Genomic DNA, 21,804 nt, shown 5'->3' on the forward strand with positions numbered 1-21,804 from the left:
TCCATTGCCACGTACTAGCTCGGCTCAAGGCTTCCATTTCCTCAGCTGTAAAGTGGGCATAAAAATAGCACTGAATTTAAGGATTTGTGAGATTTTAATAAGGTAAAGCCTGTTGCAAAGTGCTCAGCAATGTTAGCGTTTTAAATTCTATTTAAAACCTTGTTAGAGAAGATGGCAGAATTTGTGGGCCATTTTCTATTTATTATCATTTAATCTTTTTTTTAAATTATTTAACTTTTTTGTGAGTTTGCTGTAAACTCTTATCCAGGAAATATAGCCTTAATGTGACCAAGTATCATTTAGTGACCAAGTATAAAGAGAAAACTGAACGCTTGTTCTGGAAGAACTGTATGATAGCAGTGGGCAGATTGGGAGGGTACTTTTTTTCCTCTTCCATAATCGATTATGCTTTGGGTCTCTTTCTGTATTAAGTATTAAGGCAGTAATTTAAACCTGGTGTCATAAGGAAACTTCTGGGGGTAATGGGTATGTTCACTCCCTTGATTGTGGTGATGGTTTCCTGAGTCTCTGCATATGTCAAAACGTGTCATACTTAACACTTGAGAAATATGCAATTTATTGTATGTCAAACCTCATTTAAAAAAAAAACAACAACAATTCTAACACTACTTGCATTGCTTTCCATCTTGACTTTTTTGGAAAAGCTGTGATTTAGAAATACCACTTCTCACATGTGCTTTTGGTCACAATCTGGATCTATACCTGGCTCAACTACATTGACTTTTTATAGCTCAGTTCTCTTTAACCAGTTCCATATCTGGCCTCAGACATGGTCTTATTTTGGTAACTGGTAGATATGAGGAGAGAGAGCCTGTTTCTCATGGAGGTGAACGGGCTCTGTTGCGACAGCGTATTTTGGTTGAAACACTTTATTTTTGATGAAACTTCCCTCAGAGTTTTATGTAATCACACAGCCATCTTTAATGTAAATACAAATTAAAATATTTAGAGTTTGGATTTTCTAGGACATTTGTTGAAAAGTTTTTTTTGACTTTTCTGTCCTTTCAGCTCTGGCTTAAATATCTTATACCCCGGTGAAACTGAAATCAATAACTTACTGAAGCTGGTCTTAACAGAAGGTGAGAATTATCCTTGAATTCTCCTTGAACAACCATCCCTTTTTTTGTCCCTAAGGAAACCACTGGATATTAAGATAATAGATATTTCTTTTCTTCGTACCTGTTAGTATTCTTTTTAAAAATGTATCTGCAGGGACGCCTGGGTGGCTCATTTGGTTAAGCAGCTGCCTTCGGCTCAGGTCATGATCCCAGCGTCTTGGGATCGAGTCCCATATCGGGCTCCTTGCTCGGCAGGGAGCCTGCTTCTCCCTCTGCCTCTGCCTGCCTCTCTGTCTGCCTGTGCTCACTCTCTCTCTCTCCCTCTATCTCTGACAAATAAATAAAATCTTTAAAAAAAAAAAAAAAAGACAAAGTTTAAAAAAAAAAATGTATCTGCACATATGCCAACACTTCCAACCAGACTGAGAGCAGAAACTGTGTTCTCTGTATCTTCAAGCTTTATAAACCTTTTTCTAATCGCACTGCTTTGCAGAAGGTGCCTGATAGTAGATGTTTAATGCACCTTAAAGATAATAACTTCTTGGGGTTTCCTAAGTCAGCTTGTTCCCTCCAAAACCCAACTTTTAAATAAATACAACGAATGCAAATATTTAATAAATATAATATTACATTTCTAATAATATATTTATTTAAATACAAATGTATTTAAATACACATGTATTTAAATAAATACAACAAAATTCCCCGTGTCAGAGACACTCTGCATTTATAAGCAACATTAACTTAAAGAATTAGAAATCTAGAAGCTTTATGCTGTACACTTTGATCAGGACGTCCTGGTTTTAAAAAGCCTGATTGGTTGTGATGTTCTTGCTGCTGCCCTTCGCCTGGCGCCCCTACATGGTCACTGTCTGCTCCTTTCAAAATTTGTTTTAATAGCGTCCGTTTTCTAAGTGTAATCACCAGGGTCATTTACGGAGCTTTCTTCTGTGTCAGGAGAGAGAAACAGCGGCCTCTCCCAGCTGCGGGATGTAATTCTAACCAATTTAGCCGAACAGCTTCAAAACAATCGATTTGGCAGCGAGGAAGACGAGCATTACAGGTGATCCCAGTTATGCTGTTGACTGCTCGCCTTCTCTGTGTTTTTCCCAGTAATTAATTTGCATTTAAATGTGTTTGATCAATGTTAGTTCCCTGTAATATCTGATATGAAAATTAGCATGTTAAGTCAAAATCACAGATCAATCGAAAGCTAATAAATCCCACACTTGCCCTAAGAAACGATGATAGCATTTTTCAGTTGTATCACCAGAATAACTTAGGCCTGCAGAAAGGTTCTCAGTGGAAATAAGAGATGGAGCTTATTTGAAAATCTCGGTGGAGGGTGCCATCCAAAACCCTGCGCCGTGAGAGAGGGTAGGGGTGTGTTGAGAGTTAGGAAGGGGAGGGAGGTGTTGGGTTTTCTTTGCTGTTTACAAAATACTTGGACTGGGTGCTTGGGTATCGTTTTGTTTCTGTAAGTTTGATCTAGAGGACACACCTAGCTGTTAGCATCATTACTGAGTGGGATGATTTACCTACAGAACCAGTTAATTTTGTGTCTTCTATTTGTCATCTCATACCAACTGTATACAATTTATCCTTTTATTATTAAACCACCAGTATCTTATTGTTGCATTTTTCCTGCATTTTAAAGACTAAATGATGAACTTTTACACTACATCCTGAAGATCGTTGTTCGGGAATCCTGTATCTTAATCACCAAGTGCCAAACCGTCTCTAAAGAGGATTTTCAAAAACTCCTTTCAACCGTGCCTGTAAGTAACACTGTGTTTCATGAAGGCAGAATTGTATCATGTGTCCCCGTTTTCATGTTACCCTATTGAGGTGTGTATGTACACACTGCCGTAACACACATGCTGTCCAAGGCAGCCTTAGTTGATGAAAGTCAGTGGGTGACTGTTTCTCCTGGAAATATAGAGCTGTACGAATCCACTTGGAATACTTTCTCTAAAGACTTTATTCCTCCTGCTTAAATGTCTTGGTGCGGTGAATTGTTTGAGTTTGGATGTTTTGGGTTTGTTTAAAATAGGATTTCCCCTCCTGTTAATTTTTACTATAGCATTGTTTTCTAAAGCATCACTGTTGCACAGATGGGAAAGAACCGAGAAATTCTCTTAAGGGTTTGGGTAGACTGACTCTTCTCTGGTGGAGATGCATGAGAGGGGAAGAGGGTGGGAGGAAAAATTATTAAGAGGGAAGAATTCAAGTAAGTACCTGTGTGACAAGTGTGAATTCTGTAGCAGAAGGCACAAAGCTACAGTAAATTTTGTCAAGTGACGTATCAAAAGCCATGTGGAAATAGTCACCTGAGAAACTAACCTGGTCTGTTTTCTGTACTTTCTCTTTTGCTTCCCTTGTCCAAATCTTATAAACACATGAGGATTACATGACCCCTTTCAGTAGGGTGTAGATCATCTAAATGCCCTTGTTTGTATTAAAGGCTGCATCCTCCTGCCTGCGCTATCTGATGGCAGTTCAGAACCACCTTCTCAGTAACACTATTTTGATTAAACCCGATGAGAATGATGACAGTGACAACTCCTTGCAGGGAGAGACATTGAAGGTACAGGTAAACACCAAGCTTTCTTCTAACGATGCTTTCTACCCTGTGTGTAAAAGCACAGCTTAATTGGCTAAATCTCTGTGTATTACGATGTCAGATTTCACCATGTGGCTTATATTTTTGTGAGAGGTAATAGTAGGTCACTCATTTCATAGGTTTTTATGTCATTGCACAGTGGTTACCATATTTGTGACACTCTCATAGTGTGTCCTCCATGTGCTCCTGTCAATCTTTTTGTGCCTTGTTTATTTTCATCTTTTTTAAAGAATACAAAATATGGCACTTACAAGTGATCTGCACATCTGAAATTTATGGGTATGTGGATAAAATAAATCTGGGTGCATAACATTTGAAATAATTTTCACACCGTGGCTGGTTTGATATTCTCTCGATTCAAATAACTTCAAAAAGGTGATAATTTTCTTGCAACCTTTATATCGAATAATTTCTAAACCTACAGTTTCTTTTATTCTCTGTAATCATTTTTACATTAGCTTCTGTGTAAACTCAATAATTTGTTCCCACATGGCAATTTATAGCAGTCCAGAGATTTTTTTATAGCAGTGGATGTTATCATTTTGACAGATGCCGGAGGCTGTTATTTGCATTGTTCTTCAGAATTTCTTCTTTGTGAGAGAGTTAGAGAAATCAATAAGAACTTGATTCTTCTTTAAAGTGTTGACTAAAACACACTGAAAAATTAACTAAGGAAGCCGAAAAGCTGAAAGCTGTTACAGTTGCCCTTTTCTTACTATGAAATATGAAACCCTTATACTTGCTAGTTCCTGTGAATGAGTTGATCTTATTATAGTCAGTTTTTAAATAGGCAAAAATGCATGAATTAATTATTTCAAATGCTGATACTATTGATTAACTTCTCTTGCCTTATCAGCAAAGAGGGGCAGTAGGTCTCCCTCGTAAGGCTCTGTGAGGGTCAGAGAGGAGGCACGTGAAACGCCCTCGCTGTGCCGCTGTCAGCTCCCGGCAGCTGATAGGATCTGCGTAACCTAAACCGTGGTTTCGCCTGTCCATTCAGAATTCCTTTTCTCTTAAATAATAAAAACATCTTAATAATTCCAAGAAAGGCCCCAGGAAAGTCCAGTAATGAAACCCAGTGTTTTCTCTTTGAAAGGCTAAATTCCCTAAGTTCTTCGTTAGCGCATGGAGAGAAGTACTAGTGGTAAAAGCAGAAGAGGCTGAGTTGTCCAGTATTTCTGGGAAAAATTAGGTAAAACCCTTTTTACCTAAAGGGTTAGGTTGGTTGCATTTTTAAAAAATAGAAAATAATCGTAAACTAAATATTTCTATGATTTTTAACTAGTACTTCTTAACACATTATTTAGTATTTGGTTGCCCACGAACTCACTAATATTTTTTTTTTAAATGTTTGATAGCCTAGAACTGCCTGCTACTTTAACTGAATTTTTAACTTGCCTGCTTTCAAGTGTAATGGTTTAAAACATTAAGTAAAAAGGTCACTTGTACTGTTTCGGAATGTTGTGTTTTGTCTCATTTTATTCACCGCCTATACATGCGCCTTTTACTGTTCTGTTTTTCTCTTTAGCTATCCTCATAACCACCCAAGGCCATCTTCCACCTGGACAGTTTCTGGGCTGGCCACCGGGAGCTCTCTTGTGCTGGAGGGGATGGGAGAAATGCCTTTTCTCTCAGGGACCCGGTGTGCTCCCCGTGAAATACTGCGTATTTCTGTCAGCACTCCAGACCTTAGCCTCCCAAATCAAATTGCTACTTGCCATCCGAGCGGAATTTCCTGCTTTGGGCTTATTCTGGCCACCTCATTATTTAATTTGGAAATGCATCATTAAATACATCATTTCATGTTGTCATTGTGAGTGTACACTCATCACAGAGCTTAAAAATAATATTATGATATTTTCTACCTAGGAGCTAAAGGTCAGTATTTTGGCTCTTGCCACCCAAATCCTGACTGGATGTGATGAAGTGTTGGAAATGCTACAGCAGGTCACAACTGCCCTCATAAATAGTGACCTAGCTGACCGTGAGCAGAGGTGAGGAACTGGCTCGTGAGCTGTGACCTGCTGCCCTTCAGGAGCAGAATTTGCTTATGAAAGCAAAGTCATTTAGAACATCAAACGTTCATTTAATAGAGCGGGATTTATGTGAGAAGAGTTTGAAACGGCAAGTGTTTCAGTGCCAACTGCAGCGGAACTCTGTAGTGGTGCATTTAGGGGAGATTGGGCTAACAGCCGTGGTCTAAGAGGGCAGCGAGGGTGCGGTGCACAGCCTCATGGCTGACACTTGGGTCTGCCAAATCATCGCTCCCAAACTGGCCTTGCCTTCAGTTATCTGGCCCAGCACCATGTGCCCTGGCTTCCCCCATGATAAAGACTTTAGAGAGGCAGAGATGACTTCGTAATACGGGAAATTAACTGCCATGCAAAAGATGACGCTGACGTGATGTGTTAAGATTTTACTGTAATTTTACTGCAAATACAGGAGTGACCTACCTAGAGGGTAATCTTCTCTTTCCCAGTAATAAAGCTCTTTCTTAGTCCTCCCCATTACAATGTCAGGTATGGTTTACTGTTACATCCGTGCTTATTGATGGATCAGATGCTGGTCCGAAACAACCCTACAGTGTGGTTTTTCTTCCTGTAGGCCTGTCTGTCCCCATGTCCCCGTTTCTTACCCATTCCCAGAGAGTAGGTGGCCAGATTGGAATTGGGGACAGTATAGCCCAGATAGGCATCGCACTGGGGTTTGTTAACACACAGTGGAGCCCACTCTGCTGGCACACGGTGCAGATTTGTCCTGGTGGGGGAGGGACAGTCTTGAGAGCCTGAGAGATGTGAGGTTTGCTTCTTGTTCCAATCCCAGTATCCTAAGTAGCGTCGGAGAATTTACATAACCCTCATTTTTTTTTTTTTTTTTTTGAGTGAGTCACATACCTTAATTCTTCTAGCAGAGGATTGGGATATTAAGAATGTGATTTTAGGTAATCATTTTACAGTGTAGACATATGTCAGATAATTATGTTATACACCTTAAATTTATACAGCCTTATATCTCAATTATATCTCAATAAAATGGGAGGAGGTCACGAGATTTTAAAAACAAATGCAAAATCTGTGTTGTAGCCAGTTTCTTTCTCCTGTGTCAGAGACTGTGTAGCACAGCCCCCTATGGCACCACAGCCAAAGGGAACTTTGCATGTGGTAACTACCTAGAGTAGCCATTTGTATTTTAGAAGCCAATTATAAAGTGCTTCAGAGGTGCTGTGAAATGCACCGTGTAAGCTTTTGTAGCAAAACCACAGGTTGAAGGTGAAACGGCTTACTAGATGTCTGTCGTCTCCCTCTCCCTCCGTGGTGGAAGGTGGGACATTTGTGGACTGAATTGCTACAGCCGTAAGTGCTCAAGCAATTCACAGAAATGCAGTTTAAGAGAATTTGTTGGAGAAAGATGATGGTTGCCTCGCCATGTGATTAGGAATTGCTTAAGCTATGTGTTTTCTTGAACCTTTTATAGGTTAAAAGGCTTGGAACAAGTTACTAAGGCTACTATGCTTGGTCACCTTCTTCCAGTGCTACTGACTTCGCTGATGCATCCAAATTTACAGACTCTGACCATGGCCGACGCCCTGATGCCTCAGCTAGTGCAGCTGGTCCTCTATACCAGCCAGGTAGGACCCTCCGTGTGCCAAAGCGAGCAGCTCTTCGGCCGACCCACTTGACATTACAGCCACGTGCGTTTATTGAAGGATGAGTAGACATCACCATGTCTGTCAGAAGCCAAGGGGAGTAATAGTGGAATGAGGAAAAATATCGTGTCCTAGAAATACACTGAAATATTAAGGGAAAACACGTCTGTTTGAATTACTTACTGTAGTCTCACAGTAAGTACGGACTGCCGGGCCGCTGTGAAAATGCTGAGCTACGATGCTGCTGAGATTTTTCCCATCCTGCTCCGTCTCCTGAGTCCTTGCCGGCTGCTGGGGACTGATAGAAAGGATACGTGCCATTCCAGCATGGAATGAAATGGTGTTAAGTGGTCCGAGTAGCAAAGCATTTCTTCGTGAAGGAGGGCAGACAAGGGTTGTAAAAAGATGACTAAAGTGAGAATTCTAAATATGGCTGAGTACCATGCAGGTACCTGACAGTAAGCGCTTTAAGACATGATGATGGTTTTGTGTTTCAGACGGCTTTGCTGCTTAAAACCCAGTGTCCAGTTTTTGCCGAGGTGGGCTGTTCCCCATGTGGTGCATCAGACCAGAAGGGCAGGCTGTTCCCCGATGAGAGGTGAAAGATGCTGCTTCCTTGCAGGAACCCCTGCCTTGTTTTCTTCTGGTGAAAGCCTGGTTCTCCTTTTACAACATTGATTTTTAGCAAGGATTATGTAACTGGAAAAAAAAAAAAAGAGAGAGAGAGAGACTCTAGGGTCAAGGTTTTGCAGATAATTATAGAATTGCTTTGTAGACTTCTAGGACCAGGTTAGAGTAAATTCCCCACAGATCAAGAGATTAGAGATTGATAGATTCTCATGTACCATAGATGGAGATGTAAAATATTACAACTTTGGCAAATAGTTTGACAGTTGCTTACAAAGTTTAACATATACCTACCACATGACCTAGCTCTTCCACTTCTGGGTACTCACACAAGAGAGAAGAAAGCATAGGTTCTTAGAAAGACTTGTGTATGAAGGCTCAGAACAGCCTTAGTTAGAGTAGCCCAAGACAAGAAACAACCCAGTGTCTATCGGCAGGTGAGTGGATAAACGAATTGCAATATATCCGTATGATGGAGTCCTACTCCATAAGAAAAGGGAGTGGACAGTTGATACACACAACAGGAGTGGATTTCAGAATCCTTACGCTGAGTGGAAGAAACCAGATTTCCCCCGCCACAAGTACATACAAGTACATACTGTATGATTCCATATATGTGAAACTCCAGAAGATACAAACTAATTTCTAGTGATAGAAAGCAAAAAGTGATTGCCTCGATTACCAGGAAGGAGGAGGAAACTTCATTTGTATATACATATGTGCAGTTTCTTACATGTCGATTGTATCTTAAAGCTGTCTTTAAAAACACTGATCAGATAGGAACGATTTTTCCGTTTCTCTAGAGCAGGGAGCTATGCAGCCGAGGTTCACGCAGTGACTAAACTTTGTGACTTTGTTGTCCAGAAGCCCCCGCCACAGCTGCATGCTGTTAACTGATACAACCATCAGTGTGGCTGGTGTGATCTAGAACTGAAGTTTCAATTGTATTTAATTCAGATGCAGTTTAAATGGCCACAGTTGACTAAGTGGCCACCATGTTGGCTAGGGCAGAGCTGAAAGAAGAGAGTTCATTCCACGACAGCTAAGTGTTGGTTGTAGGCGTTTGTATGCTGCAGCCTTGGGCTGTGAAGTCCTTAAAAGTTTAATTACAGTAGATAAGAGGACTTTGAAGGCGCTTTTCCTAGTAAAAATTACAGTAAAAAGCAGGCACATAGACTCATGGAGTCTTCAACAATCAACCTTGGGATACCAACAAAAGGGACCTTGATAGGGCAGGATACTAATCCCATGGGATTTGGAAAGTGACAAATCTTGTAGCATCTTTTTTTTTTTTTTCCTGAGTAACTTGAAATGAGAGCTGGTGAGGTCCTTTCCTGGATACGAATTGGGCTTTCCTTCTTGAAAAGAGGGGAAAAATGCAAATATGTTGTCTAACAACCAAAAGGAAAAAGAGCCTTAAATATAGGAGTTTTGTAAATGTTTCTGATCGCCACTGATACCAAGCATTTACAATCTGAAAGGATTTGGAAAATAAAGTGACATATAAATCTTTTTTTTTTTTTTTTAAAGATTTTATTTATTTATTTGACAGAGAGAGATCACAAGTAGGCAGAGGCAGGCAAAGAAAGAGAGAGGAGGAAGCAGGCTCCCCGCTGAGCAGAGAGCCCGATGCGGGACTCGATCCCAGGACCCTGAGATCATGACCTGAGCCGAAGGCAGTGGCTCAACCCACTGAGCCACCCAGGCGCCCCCAACATATAAATCTTTTATGTTTGACTGCGTGTATGTCTCCTTTTTCCTCTCCATGCTGCTAAGCTAAATCCCTTTCTCTTTGTCTGGTTTTAGGATGCTGGAAGAGAAAGAAGAGCCAGGCTTTCTCACTGGTTTAAAGATTCCTGCTCCATGGGCTGCTGGAAAGACTGTGGAAACAGTCCACCCTGTCAGAGACAACTATAAATTTAAAGAAACTGTCCACATCCCAGGAGCTCGCTGCCTGTACCTTAGATTCGACAGCAGATGCTCTTCCCAGTATGACTATGACAAAGTAAGCAAGACTGGCTTAGTACTGGCTCCACCTCCAATAAGCTGATTTCCTAGATGCTTCTTATTTTTCTTTGCTCCTGGTCACCATTTTTGACTTATTTCTGTCTGCAGATGTCTCTTTGGAGAACTTTCTTAAGATATGCCTTGAAGGGTAGTGGGTGGGGAATGAAAGAACCAGCACTCTGTGCTCCAAGAAATGTATTTTCATGACACGTTGAAAGTGTACTTCTGTAACCTTTCAAAAGTTTAGATCTGAGTCGGAGAAAGTTTTCCTTACTGCTTACCTATTCCCTTCTTTCTATGCTTGGAATTCCTGTAGACAGGCGATGTCCATTATCTAGAAAGTTTTTACTGCCCATTTCTGGGGCTTCATGTATTCTTTGGGAGAAAGTGCACTTTTAGAAGTTTCAGATGTACTAGGATCTATTTTATTTTTATTTAAATTATTTTTTCATTGTTGTCAGCACCTCTAGGCCCATGTAGATTTTGAGAAAGAATAGTTTCCAACCTAGTGACTTAATAATTTTAAATGAAAGGAAACATTTGAGGGGTTGTAGGTTGTGGTTGTTGGTTTTTTTTTTTTTTTTTTTTTTTTCTGTTTATATTGTTGCATTGCAAACTGCCATGTTGTACTTAGGAGGAAAGGTGAATGAACTTGTGACACATAACCTTGTACGAGAACAGCTGAAGGATTATCAAATAGTCTTGTACATATACAGGACTACTTTTATGTAGATTGTTGTTAGCTATCTGTCATCTCTGTGAACTGTTTAAGGGCAGAGATCTGAAATCCCATCCAGGAAGATTAGTAAGTGAAAAATAAAGGACTTCTTAACAGTATATACTCTGAGAAGGTGAAACATATCACTCAACAAATTATAGAATCCTCTTTCCCATCATCTTTTAGGACAGGGAAGACTCCCAGGTATCTAGAGGGGTTTAAGGTTTGCTTCAAAAATCACTTTAGCTGGGAGGCAAGGGAATTTAGAAAACGGTCTTTGGTAGGCCTTTCAGAGAATAAATCTCCTGCCATCAGCCTGTCCCTGATGGCACTTAATAGCTCCTGTCATCAGCTACCCCCATTTCCTATATTACAGTGCTATGACTGTTTAAAATAGAAATGGAGAGATGGGCATATCAGTCGGTGTCATTTTGTTTCTCCTTTAAAAACCAGTCATTTGCATCTTCTGACGCATGCTAGCCAGCACCGGCCATGCGCGCCAGTGTTCAATGTGCAGGTACAGGGAGACGTACTCCACAGATAAAAGTAACATTTACCTTTCCAGTGGTCCCTGGTTGGGGTCAGCAAAGATCCAGCAGGGTAAGAGAGCACACCATGATACATGTCAAGGGTTAGAAGCATAGCTTCTGGATCCACACTGAGCTCTCTTGTGCGGTCAGAGGTGGTCAGAGCGCATGTTCAAAGACATATTTGGAACTTACAGAACCCAGAGCCTCTTTCTTCCAGTGGAAGTATTTGAATGCCAAATGACCTCTAAATGTTTCTCTTGCATATTAGAAAGTTGGTTAATTGGATTTAAATGAATAACCTTTATTGAAGAAAAATATTGACACGCGAAAGCTGACCCAAGAAGCAGCAGCCCCCTTTCTGGCCTAAATTTGTGTCATTTTCTTTTTATACCATTAAGCAACATTCTAAAGATATATGGCTTGTTTTCAATTTGTTGCATTTTTAAAAATCCTCATTCATTGACTTTTTGGTTTTTGTGTATGTGTGTGTGTTTTATTTGTTTTTGCCTTTATTTTTGTGTGTTAGATATAGCCATCTTTCCATCTGTATTTGCTCACTTTATCAATTTGGGGGAGGACTTAAAGGGCAAACTGTACCTGTTATTAATGAATTAAATGTCATGACTTAGCATTAAAATAACTACTTAAAACATATATGTATAATAGCCAAATAGAACTATGTTAATGTGAGGTCCCCCAAGCAATATTTGGCAATATTTTGTTGTACCCAAACTAGTATCAGTTGTAACTTAAAAATCAGGGAATATTAGCTCTATAATAATGACACCAGTGCCTGGTTATAAATGTGTTTTTAAACAAACATTTTTTTGCAGCCTTTTTATTTGTAGATGTTGTTTTTGTTTTTCTTTTACAGTCTAACAGTATATTTTCTGTTTTGAAGTTGGTGATATATGCGGGGCCTAACACAAACAGTAGGAAGGTTGCTGAGTATGGAGGCAACACACTGGGATATGGCAGCCGTAGTGTCTTAGGAACTGGCTGGCCCAAAGACTTGGTGAAGGTATGGTATCCAGTCAGATCCACTTCCTAGAAAAGAAAAATGAACCCTCATTCCCTCTGGGCCCGAGTATTAACTCCAATTCCAGAAAAAAAAAAAAGGAATTGTCCATGGGTGCATTTGTTGAGATGGGGCTATCTTGCCAGGCCTGGAAACTCAACTACCTCATTCAGAATGACCGTTCTTTGACTTTCAGGGCCTCGGACCCCTGTCCACTCCGGAGCTAGGATCTGTTCTCCAGGGACTGAATGCTCACAGCATTTCCCTCCCTGTGCATTAAATGGCCCGCTAGTTCTTCCAGCCTGCTTCTTCTCTGCCCTCTCCTGTGATGGGTATTCTAGAACACAGGGCCATTGCAGTTTAAAAATGTGGAATCAGTGTTTTCACAAAATGAATTTGGGCCTTTGGAGCAGTACTAATGATCCATTCTCAAATTGCTTTATAATCTGGGCCCTGGAATAATAACATATCTACCTAGAATATGATTATGAACTGAGATGCCCACTAAAACCTGAAAACGGCTCCGAAGTCTGTTCTTGGAGCCTTGATCTCAAATGCATTACGTACCCTCTTTAATTCAGTCACAGACAACAAGTTATGTCCAGGCGTCTAGACTGGATGTATCCAAACCCACATCAGCACGACACTTGTAATCATTGTTTCATTTCCTACACTTTGTTTCTTACTCGTGGTGTTGGTTCTGTAAAACAGAGCAAGGTCTTCCAGCACTCTGTGTTCTTGAAGATACGGGCCGTTTGCCTACCGTACCAGCACGAGTGAGGTGGTGAAGTGGGCAGGGGGAGGGCAGAGAGAGTAGAAGCCTGAGGGATTTATTTAAATTATGCTCAGGATTTACTCTTTACTCTGATCCTGCTGTTGGGCAGTCATGGCCCATTTCACAGATGCCCCATCCCCAAATCTACGTCATCAGGAGAGACACCCAAGAGCTTGGTGTCCAGATGAGAGGGGATAGAATTTGAGTCAAGTGATTGAGAAAAGGAGTAAAATATTGCAGTGGTCCTTTTGAAAGTAAATCTCTGAAATTCATTGCTCTCTTGAAAATCATGTGTCTTGTTTTTAAAGTGTATTTTCCCCCCCTTAAATTTTAAGGTGGAAGGAGATACAGTCACCTTCTCCTTTGAAATGAGAAGTGGCCGTGAACACAACACTCCCGATAAAGCTATGTGGGGCTTTGCTTGCACAGTTCGCGCTCAGGTACTTGAATCTAACCACTGCTGTGGGCGTAATGTACTTTCTCCTGTGTGCCTTGGTTACATACATCATATTTGCCCTGGAAATAGGGCAGAATATGAGCTGCGGTTTCATCCATCTCTTCCATTTGGCATTCCTAGACTATCATAAGTAGTAGTCTCGTGGAATAAAACTAGCTGTGACCCAAAATTCATTTGGCAGCGCAGACAGAATCCATTGCTAGGGGCTCCGTCTTCAAAGCCTGGAGAGGTGATCGGCCTCCAGCATCTTTCCGTAGGGCGAAGAAGACTCAAACACCTAGTGGAAGCAAGCACTGGGATTCTGGGTTTTTCGAATAGTGGGATCAGATTTTCATTCTATTCTCAAAGGCTCATCTTGCTAGTCTAGGTCTGTCTCTGCTTAATTACCCACATTATATGCTGTATATGGGTTTAGTCTACTCCTTTTAGCGGTGCCAAATAGTTACTTCCCCCAGCAATCTACATAAATTCTTTTCCCTTGGGGGGCGGGCACGAGTGGTAGTTCTTCCAACCCCTTGAGTTGTCTGATCTGTGAAGCCTATTCTAGACTTGGAGATTGCTCGAGTTTAGCCAGCCTAACACACACTAGAGTGGAACCGTCTGCTAGAATGAAAGCTCTGTGAGGGCAGGAATCTTTTTCTCTGCTGTGTCTCAAGCACCTAGAATGATATGCTCAGATGTTTGTTGAATGAATTCAGTATAAGGGATTCACAGCATCTTGGTTCGAGCTCAGGATGGAGGTGACAAAACAAAACCATGACTTACACCCGGATAGGCATGGCAGAGAGGAATCCAGCCAAAGAATCTTGCATGAGATTTGTGCTGTCTCTAATATGGAGTCTTACCAGCTCTTCTCTCTCCAGAATTGTGTTGAGACTTCACTCTGTGGTCATTGCCCCCTGCCACCATCTTTCTCCTCATGGTGTTGGGGACAGTCCTGTGTCCCATAGCAGTGACACATGCTGCTGCTCTGTGAGCCCCTGTGGTCAGGGACATCACAGCGTGGTGCAGCCCAGGTGCGGGAGCTCCGCTGTGTACACTGACCCGTGTGGTTTGCCCCTGTCTGCGTTGTAGGAGTCGTCGGAGGATGTGTCGGGAGGCTTGCCCTTTCTGGTAGACCTGGCTTTAGGTCTGTCTGTGTTAGCTTGTTCCATGTTGAGAATCCTGTACAATGGACCAGAAATTACCAAAGAAGAAGAAGCCTGTCAGGAGCTATTGCGGTCCAAACTTTTACAAAGGTAAAAGGCTCAGCTAGGGCTAGTTTTGCTCACAAAGGAAAAAGGACTTCGCGTGGAAAACTACTTCTAGTCCATTTCCCAGCTCATTGTGCAGACTGCCTGACAATCCCATGGGTGTCATTGTCATTAAGAAAGAAGGTGAAAATTATACCAAAGTGCCTTCTGGCCCTTACTTGACTGAATTTGAAATTACAGCCTTGAATGCATAAGCTTTTCTCCAACCCACATGTTGTATAATTAAATTAGAGGATCCCCAGAAGGTTGAGTAGATGAGATAAAGCAAACCTATCAAAATGTTTATTCTAGAATCTAGGAGGTGGGTATCTGGACATTACCCATGGGATGCTTTCAACTTTTCTGTATATTTAAAATTTTTCATAATAAAATGTTGGGGAGGAGGTAGATTCCCAAAGATGTGGTTTCGTATAATGCTCATGTTCCTTTAGCCTCTGAAGAATGTTTGATGAATGCTTAACACGTGATGTGATCCTTCATAGGTTTGATGTATCTGCAAGCTTTAAGTAGCTTTCCAGGTGGAAGAGGAAATGAAGGAGCCTCTTTTCTGTCCGTTCAGGTGCCAGTGGCAGGTGGAGGCCAATGGCGTGATCTCTCCTGCCCTTACTCCAAGTCCGTCTCCACTGCCACTGACCATCGAGGAAGACAGAGAATTCACCTACCCCTCCGACGTCCTCGTGCCTCCTGTTGGAAACTACTTTGACCTGCCCCGGATCAGGCTTCCTCCAGGAATCATGATAAAGCTCAGGGAAATTTCTGGGCGTGCTAGACCTCAATTCAGACCAAGTATAAAGTACGTTTCTAAATAGTGTGTTATTTTTCCCATTGGAAAAAAAAAAGTTTAAACAATGGAAGGGGGTAAATTTCTTCTCCTTCTAATGAAACTTTAATTTTTTTTTGAACCTTTAATTTTATATTTACTTAATGAACACTAACCATAGTACCCCCCTTCCCCAACCCCACCCCAGGTGACATTCCATGCCATTGGGTCTCAAGGTGTGGGTCCCCAGTCAGCAGCAGTAGCATCACGTGGGCCCTTGTTTGCTCTTGGGCCCCATCTTACACCTGTGGGATCAGAACCTCTGAGGATGGGGTCCAGTAATTAAGGTTTTGATAGGTTTTCTGTAGGATTCTGAAGCATGCTAAAGTTTGACAAGTTCTAGATTTTTCTCAGGTGGTTTGACTGTCTACTCAACTTTTGGTTCCCTTAGTCCAGAGAGAGATGGTGAGGGGGTCTTTAATCTGGAATGTGAGGTCTTGCACTTAAAAATGGCTTTGTGGTATTCGTGTTTAAAGTCTGTTTGGTAGCCTCTGCCCTGTCTTCTGAGGCATGATTGGCCATTTCAGAGAGAAAAAAATTTAAGGATAGTTGAAATTTAAAGTGAAAAATACGGAAACGCGATTCCTTTTCAGCCCAACATCCGTATGTACGAAATACCACAAGACAAGATGTTGTGTAAAATTAATTAGTACATAAATGGCTCCAAAGATCATTTGTTAGTCTTAGACCTCTTCCAGCTTTAATATGACTCTAGCTCAAAATATAAAATTAAAGACAATGGGGTCTCTTTAAGTTTGGTTTTCACTTTATCAGCTGATGTCAGTTTTGTCAGTTAAACATTAAATTATTGCCAACTTGGTATGAAAGCCATCATAATGTTCATGCTTCTTTATTGTAATAAAGAAGTTGTGGTGAATATTTAATATATTTACATCAAAGCCTACACTCTTGAGTGTATTGAGTACAGGATTAGTAATTTGAGAGCCTGGCATCTATCTGACTAGTTTCTGTTGTAACCATAGAGAAGTGATTCAGCCAGATGTGATGGAGGAAATGGTGGTATCCTGTGTTATTAAGCACTTGAACTTGGTTGATGCTCTGCAGTCCCTAATAAATTTCCAGTATCAAGAAGAACATGCTGAAGAATACGACCTACTGTGTAAAATTATGGGAGAGACCTTCAAGAAACTCAATGCCATGGAGAGACAGCTGCAGGTAAGTGAAGGCCAGTGTGTTTAGACTTCTCTCACACATTAATCTCTCACATTAAATTTCTAGGAAAGAAATTTAATGAAGTTTAAAAAATGACCTGAAAGGGCGCTTGGGTGGCTCAGTCGTTAGGCATTTGCCTTCATCTCAAGTCGTGATCCCAGGGTCCCGGGATCAAGCCCCGCACTGGACTCCCTGCTCAGTGGGAAGCCTGCTTCTCCCTCTCCCACTCCCCCTGCTTGTGTTCCCTCTCTCGCTGTCTCTCTCTCAAATAAATAAATAAAAATCTTTTAAAAAAGAGTATCATTTAAAAAAGTGTTTTAAAAAGTTAGGACTAAAATTTCCAAATTCGCAGAGTGTACTTGTTTTTATTTTACATCTCTTCTCACGTTGTTTTACTTTTTTTAATATATCTATCAGAGTGTTGCAGAATTGGAGCAGAAATGGCAAAGTGAGGTTGATGATGCCATGCAGGGAAAGCTGGAGAACAACATGCCTTTCTTCTATGATTACCATTTCAATGAGGTGAGCAAGTTGTGTGATTTATCACTGGGGCACTGGTATTTATAGTGCAAAGGCGTGTGTGGGGCGAGGGAAGGAAACCAAATAGTGTTACCTGTTAAAATGTTTCCCAGGCCAAAATGTACCCATTCTTTACAAAGGTTAAATAAAATTGATTAGATCAACATATCAACAGTACAAATACAAATTGTTAGTTGTTTTTAACTGATTGATAGTTTTACCATCATCATAATTTGCTTGCAAGCTTTAGGAAATGAAGAGCAGTTATAAGCACTGAAGAAGTCCCCAGAAAGTACTCGATGCCATTTATAATCATTAAAATATCAAAGAATAACTTACAGATGTGCTCTGGCATAGAAATGTGGACCAGAGGTGGTGTATTGTTTTTCCCCCCCGAAATTCTCTGTTCCTTTTGACATGAACAGTAAAACTCACTTTTTGCAGATCCTGCCTACCATCTTTTCTTGATTTTTCCTTCTTTAGAACAAAATGAAAGAACTAGAACTTTTGTGTTCAATGAAAGAAGTCTCCTTTGATGGAAATGATCTTGAAAACATGGTCCTGTCACTGAGGTTAGTGATGTTAATAACTGTGTAAAGCTGATTTACTGCCTTGATGCTTAAGACAAGATGTGAAGATTTTTAAAAATCGTATGCATTCACTAAATATTTGAGTTGGAACTCATTTGTAAACTTGGAAATTTTGATTTCGGCCTTCAAAAGTTAGCATACAGGCAACCGAAACTGGGCCAAAGGAACTAAAATTGGTGCATTTATAACACTGCTCTCTCGGCTAGGGGAAGGGGAGCCATATTTATCAGATTTCTTTTGCTTCATTTCCCTCTATTTGTTGTATCCTTTGTCATTAAAGAACACTGGTTTTGGTGAACATGAGAACGACTAAATGCACATCAGCCTTTCTTTATAGGGAGAAGTTCCTACAAGAAGTGAATTCTCTCATTCAGAAACCCTCGCACCCACTGGCTAAAACGAAGACGTTAGTGAAGAGTTTAATGAACCGAGCCGAGCTCTTGTTGCACGTCACCATCGCGGCCCAGTCCGGCCTCACAAGAAGCATCTCGGGGACCCCTGCGGAAACACCGGGTACAAAGCCAGCCCCGTGCAGGCACTCTGCGCTATTCCGTCTCATAGATTTCTCTCACAGATTTTGAGATCTCATACTCAAAGCCAAAAACAGACTTTGCGTTGACTTCAGGTGGTGTTTTGTAAGTCAGTTGAGCATCAGGGCTACCTCCCCACCTGCCTCATTCAGTTTTTCTTGGGAGCCCAGTGACATCTGTTTTTATAATCTAATGTCCCTTACTTTTAGTTTAAGGCTTGTCATTTTCCTAGTAGCACGTCTAATTAGATAGTCAACATTGTGAATCTTATAGTGCATCATATTTTCCTCTTAAAACTGAGTTTGCATTGCACCTTTAGTAATTATGTGCAACCTTCTGACATGAATTTTCAGTATTTTCCTGGTCATGTTTTAATTGTTAGCCTGAAAGGACATTTCTCAGAGAAGTCAATGAGCCTTCTTTCTGAAGCTGGATCCCCAGCACCAAGCATAGCCCATAATGACAGTTGTTAATTCTTGTCCTGAGAGAGCAGGATGAGTAAACATGAGGCCCCACGTTATCAAACCCCATAGCCTGATGGACACTGCCAAGTAGACGAACCTGTTTTCATCCCAGCTGAGTACACAGGCTCCCCTCACACAGGAGAGAAGTCTAGGGTGGTTCAGGTTTCTGACCCTAGTGAAAAGAGACCATTTGCTGAGAACATCGGGGGGAGTGTGCCAAGCCTACAGTATGATCACATACCGAGATCGTCTGCTGACCGTGTCCCTGGTCATGAGGCCTTGGTTAATTAAAGATCCCATGTAAAGACTTAACCACTCAGTGAGGCTATGATGCTTTCCAAGAGGCTCTTGCCATCAGAGACCATGAACCAATAGTTTGCTGAGCAATAACATCTTCAAAAATGTTTTTAGACTGAAACTGCCTAACCATTCTTTTTTTTTTTTAAGGCTTTAAAAAATTTATTTATTTGACAGAGAGATCACAAGTAGGCAGAGAGGCAGGCAGAGAGAGAGGAGGAAGCAGGCTCCCTGCTGAGCAGAGAGCCCAATGTGGGGCTCGATCCCAGGACCCCGGGATCATGACCCAAGCCGAAGGCAGACACTCAACCCACTGAGCCACCCAGGCGCCCCAGCTGCCTAACCATTCTTAAGACAGAGTCAAGATAAACCTCTTCTCTACTTTTTTTTTTCCCTTGGATGATCTTTATATATAGTTTTGTCATCTACCATCAAAGTGTTCTTTTGTAATTACAACCATTTCCCTGGGTAGTGCTAAGGAAGGCCCAGTCAGAGTCTAGCTCAAGCGTGATATTTACTCACACCAACTTGATCGAAGACAAGGTACCACCAAATGTCAGTAAGTCAGCTAAATAAATCTAGGATTCAAGTGGGGGAGGAAAGGCTGTCTCTGGAAAAGAAAAATGGGTTTAGATTTATTTGAATTAAGAAATGTTTGATTCTAGAAATGACCTTCTCTGTCCTCTCTGGCTTTTTAGAATGCTTATATGAGGGTGAAGGCTGAGAGTTGATGAAATCAAATGAATCTTGCAGCCTTTTTTTCCAACCAAATATAATAAAATATTACAGTTTTTCGCACTGAAATAATTTTTGACCCTAATATCTAGGTTTTAAAAAATGGGCCTAAAAATCGTCAGCGTGCTGTGCTAGCTGGTTTGGTAGATGAACTCTCCTAGAAAGCGAAGATACTCTTAGTCTAGTAGCATAGCTGTTGTTGCTGTCCTTACAAATCAGATGGCATGTATGCCAACGTTTTTATCCCTTTCTGTTCCAGCTTGTAAATCAGCTTCAGAAACAAAGGTGATATCTCATGCTGTGCGGCAGCCTGTTTTTCTTCGCAGCATGTCAGCTCCTTCTGATCTGGAAATGATTGGTAATGAAGATTTGGAATTTACCAGAGCAAATCAGAGGTAAATGCTAATGGTCAAGGTTGGATCCCCACATGCCCCCAAACACCTTCATCAGAGCTCACTCCCCAAGTTGAGGGTCTTGTTTCGTGATCTTTCTCTGTTTGGTTTTCCTGTAGGCGGCGCCACGTGACCAGCCACCGCAGCAGCTCCTTTACCCTCCTGCAGTCACTGGCCATTGAGGACAGCAGGGACAAGCCCACCTACAGCGTCCTGCTGGGGCAGCTGTTTGCTTTCATCGGCACCAACCCTGACCAAGCCGTAGGTCACGTTTTGCCGACTACAAAGAAATAGCACCTAGCAGCACGGGGCGGGGCGGGGGGGACGGGACTGTGTCAGCCCCCAAGAGTCAAGTGGACTTCCTTCTCATGCCTTTCAGGTGTCCAGCAGCAGCTTTCTTTTGGCCGCACAGACGAGGTGGCGGCGGGGAAATACTCGCAAGCAGGCGCTGGTGCACATGCGGGAATTGCTTACGGCCGCTGTGCGCGTCGGGGGCGTGACCCACCTCGTGGGTCCAGTGACTATGGTCCTGCAGGGAGGACCCAGGTCAGTTATTTCTCGTAGTTCATACCATCCTGACCAGGGTGGGCAAAAGGCCTTCATTCCAAAGATGACTCTTGAAGCCAAATCATAGCCAGTAGTATTTACTGGTGTTTTCCCCTAAAATATTATATATATATATATATATTTTTAGTGTTCCACAATTTTGTGACAACATCAGCATATGTAGCAGAAAGCAGAAGTCTCTTTACTCCCCTTCCCCTCCTGGATCCCATTCTGTCCCTAAGAGCTGCTTGTAACAGCTACACACCCACAAATGGCTGTGTAATTCTCTTTGTACACAGAAGTGTGTATATGTATGATTTTTTTTCCTAATTCAGATTATATTATACTGTAATAGAACATTGCCATGGGAATTGTTTTATTCAGTGTATCTTGGATATATCTGTCTTTTCATGTCAATGCATGTAGTTCTGGTTTATAGTTTTGAAGAACCTCATGGACCTTCAGGTGTGGATGGCTGTGTCTTCCTTAACTCCTCCCCTCCTGGTGGACACATAGCTCCTCATGGACACATGAAACATTTTTTCTGTTTTACTGATGTATAGTCAACATCCTTATACTTATATTTTTGTGTACTTTTGTGCTTATTTTTACTGGATCAATTTCTAAAAACCCAATTGTAGATATGAACTTTGAAGAAGGTTTTATAACTTACTGGTGAGGAGTTTTTCTATACTATTCCCTACCGGGCTTCCAAGATCTTCAGATAGAAATAGAAAGGGCATTTGTCTACAGGTCCTGGACTAGAATTGTCTAGAGCTACTTGTGTCTCCTGGCAGCTTTTTGAGAAATTCTGGCCAGCGAGCAGAGAGCAGTGGCTGAAGGAAAATGCGTTAACTAAGAGTAACATGAATATCTTGAGAAATTTCTGTATCAGTCAGGAGAGGCCGGGTTACTGTTTGGAAACAAAACTCTCCAAAACCTCTGGTTTATAAAACAGGACTTCAGTTCTTGCTCATGTCCAGCACAGGTGTGCCCCAGTCATGG

General features: G+C 41.4%; 1 protein-coding gene across 8 annotated transcripts in view; it reads left to right on the top strand.

Moving 5' to 3' along the window:
* Positions 1-21,804, top strand: part of HECTD4 (HECT domain E3 ubiquitin protein ligase 4) — a 184,566-nt gene that overhangs the window by 95,763 nt on the left and 66,999 nt on the right. For 3 of the 8 annotated variants that reach the window (XM_032310376.1, XM_032310377.1, XM_032310381.1), the window contains exons 14-32: positions 1,030-1,100; positions 2,037-2,142; positions 2,737-2,857; positions 3,544-3,672; positions 5,572-5,696; positions 7,177-7,330; positions 7,846-7,946; positions 9,782-9,980; positions 12,105-12,251; positions 13,359-13,463; positions 14,555-14,718; positions 15,293-15,526; positions 16,537-16,729; positions 17,144-17,248; positions 17,729-17,817; positions 18,173-18,348; positions 20,121-20,256; positions 20,373-20,514; positions 20,633-20,799. In XM_032310376.1, coding sequence (XP_032166267.1) covers positions 1,030-1,100; positions 2,037-2,142; positions 2,737-2,857; positions 3,544-3,672; positions 5,572-5,696; positions 7,177-7,330; positions 7,846-7,946; positions 9,782-9,980; positions 12,105-12,251; positions 13,359-13,463; positions 14,555-14,718; positions 15,293-15,526; positions 16,537-16,729; positions 17,144-17,248; positions 17,729-17,817; positions 18,173-18,348; positions 20,121-20,256; positions 20,373-20,514; positions 20,633-20,799 — 2,664 coding nt within the window. The remainder of the gene's footprint in view (positions 1-1,029; positions 1,101-2,036; positions 2,143-2,736; positions 2,858-3,543; positions 3,673-5,571; positions 5,697-7,176; positions 7,331-7,845; positions 7,947-9,781; positions 9,981-12,104; positions 12,252-13,358; positions 13,464-14,554; positions 14,719-15,292; positions 15,527-16,536; positions 16,730-17,143; positions 17,249-17,728; positions 17,818-18,172; positions 18,349-20,120; positions 20,257-20,372; positions 20,515-20,632; positions 20,800-21,804) is intronic. The other 5 variants (XM_032310379.1, XM_032310383.1, XM_032310380.1 and 2 more) reach the window with 3 other exon arrangements.

The sequence above is a fragment of the Mustela erminea genome, chromosome 13 (assembly GCF_009829155.1).
Source record: "Mustela erminea isolate mMusErm1 chromosome 13, mMusErm1.Pri, whole genome shotgun sequence".
NCBI lineage: Eukaryota > Metazoa > Chordata > Mammalia > Carnivora > Mustelidae > Mustela > Mustela erminea.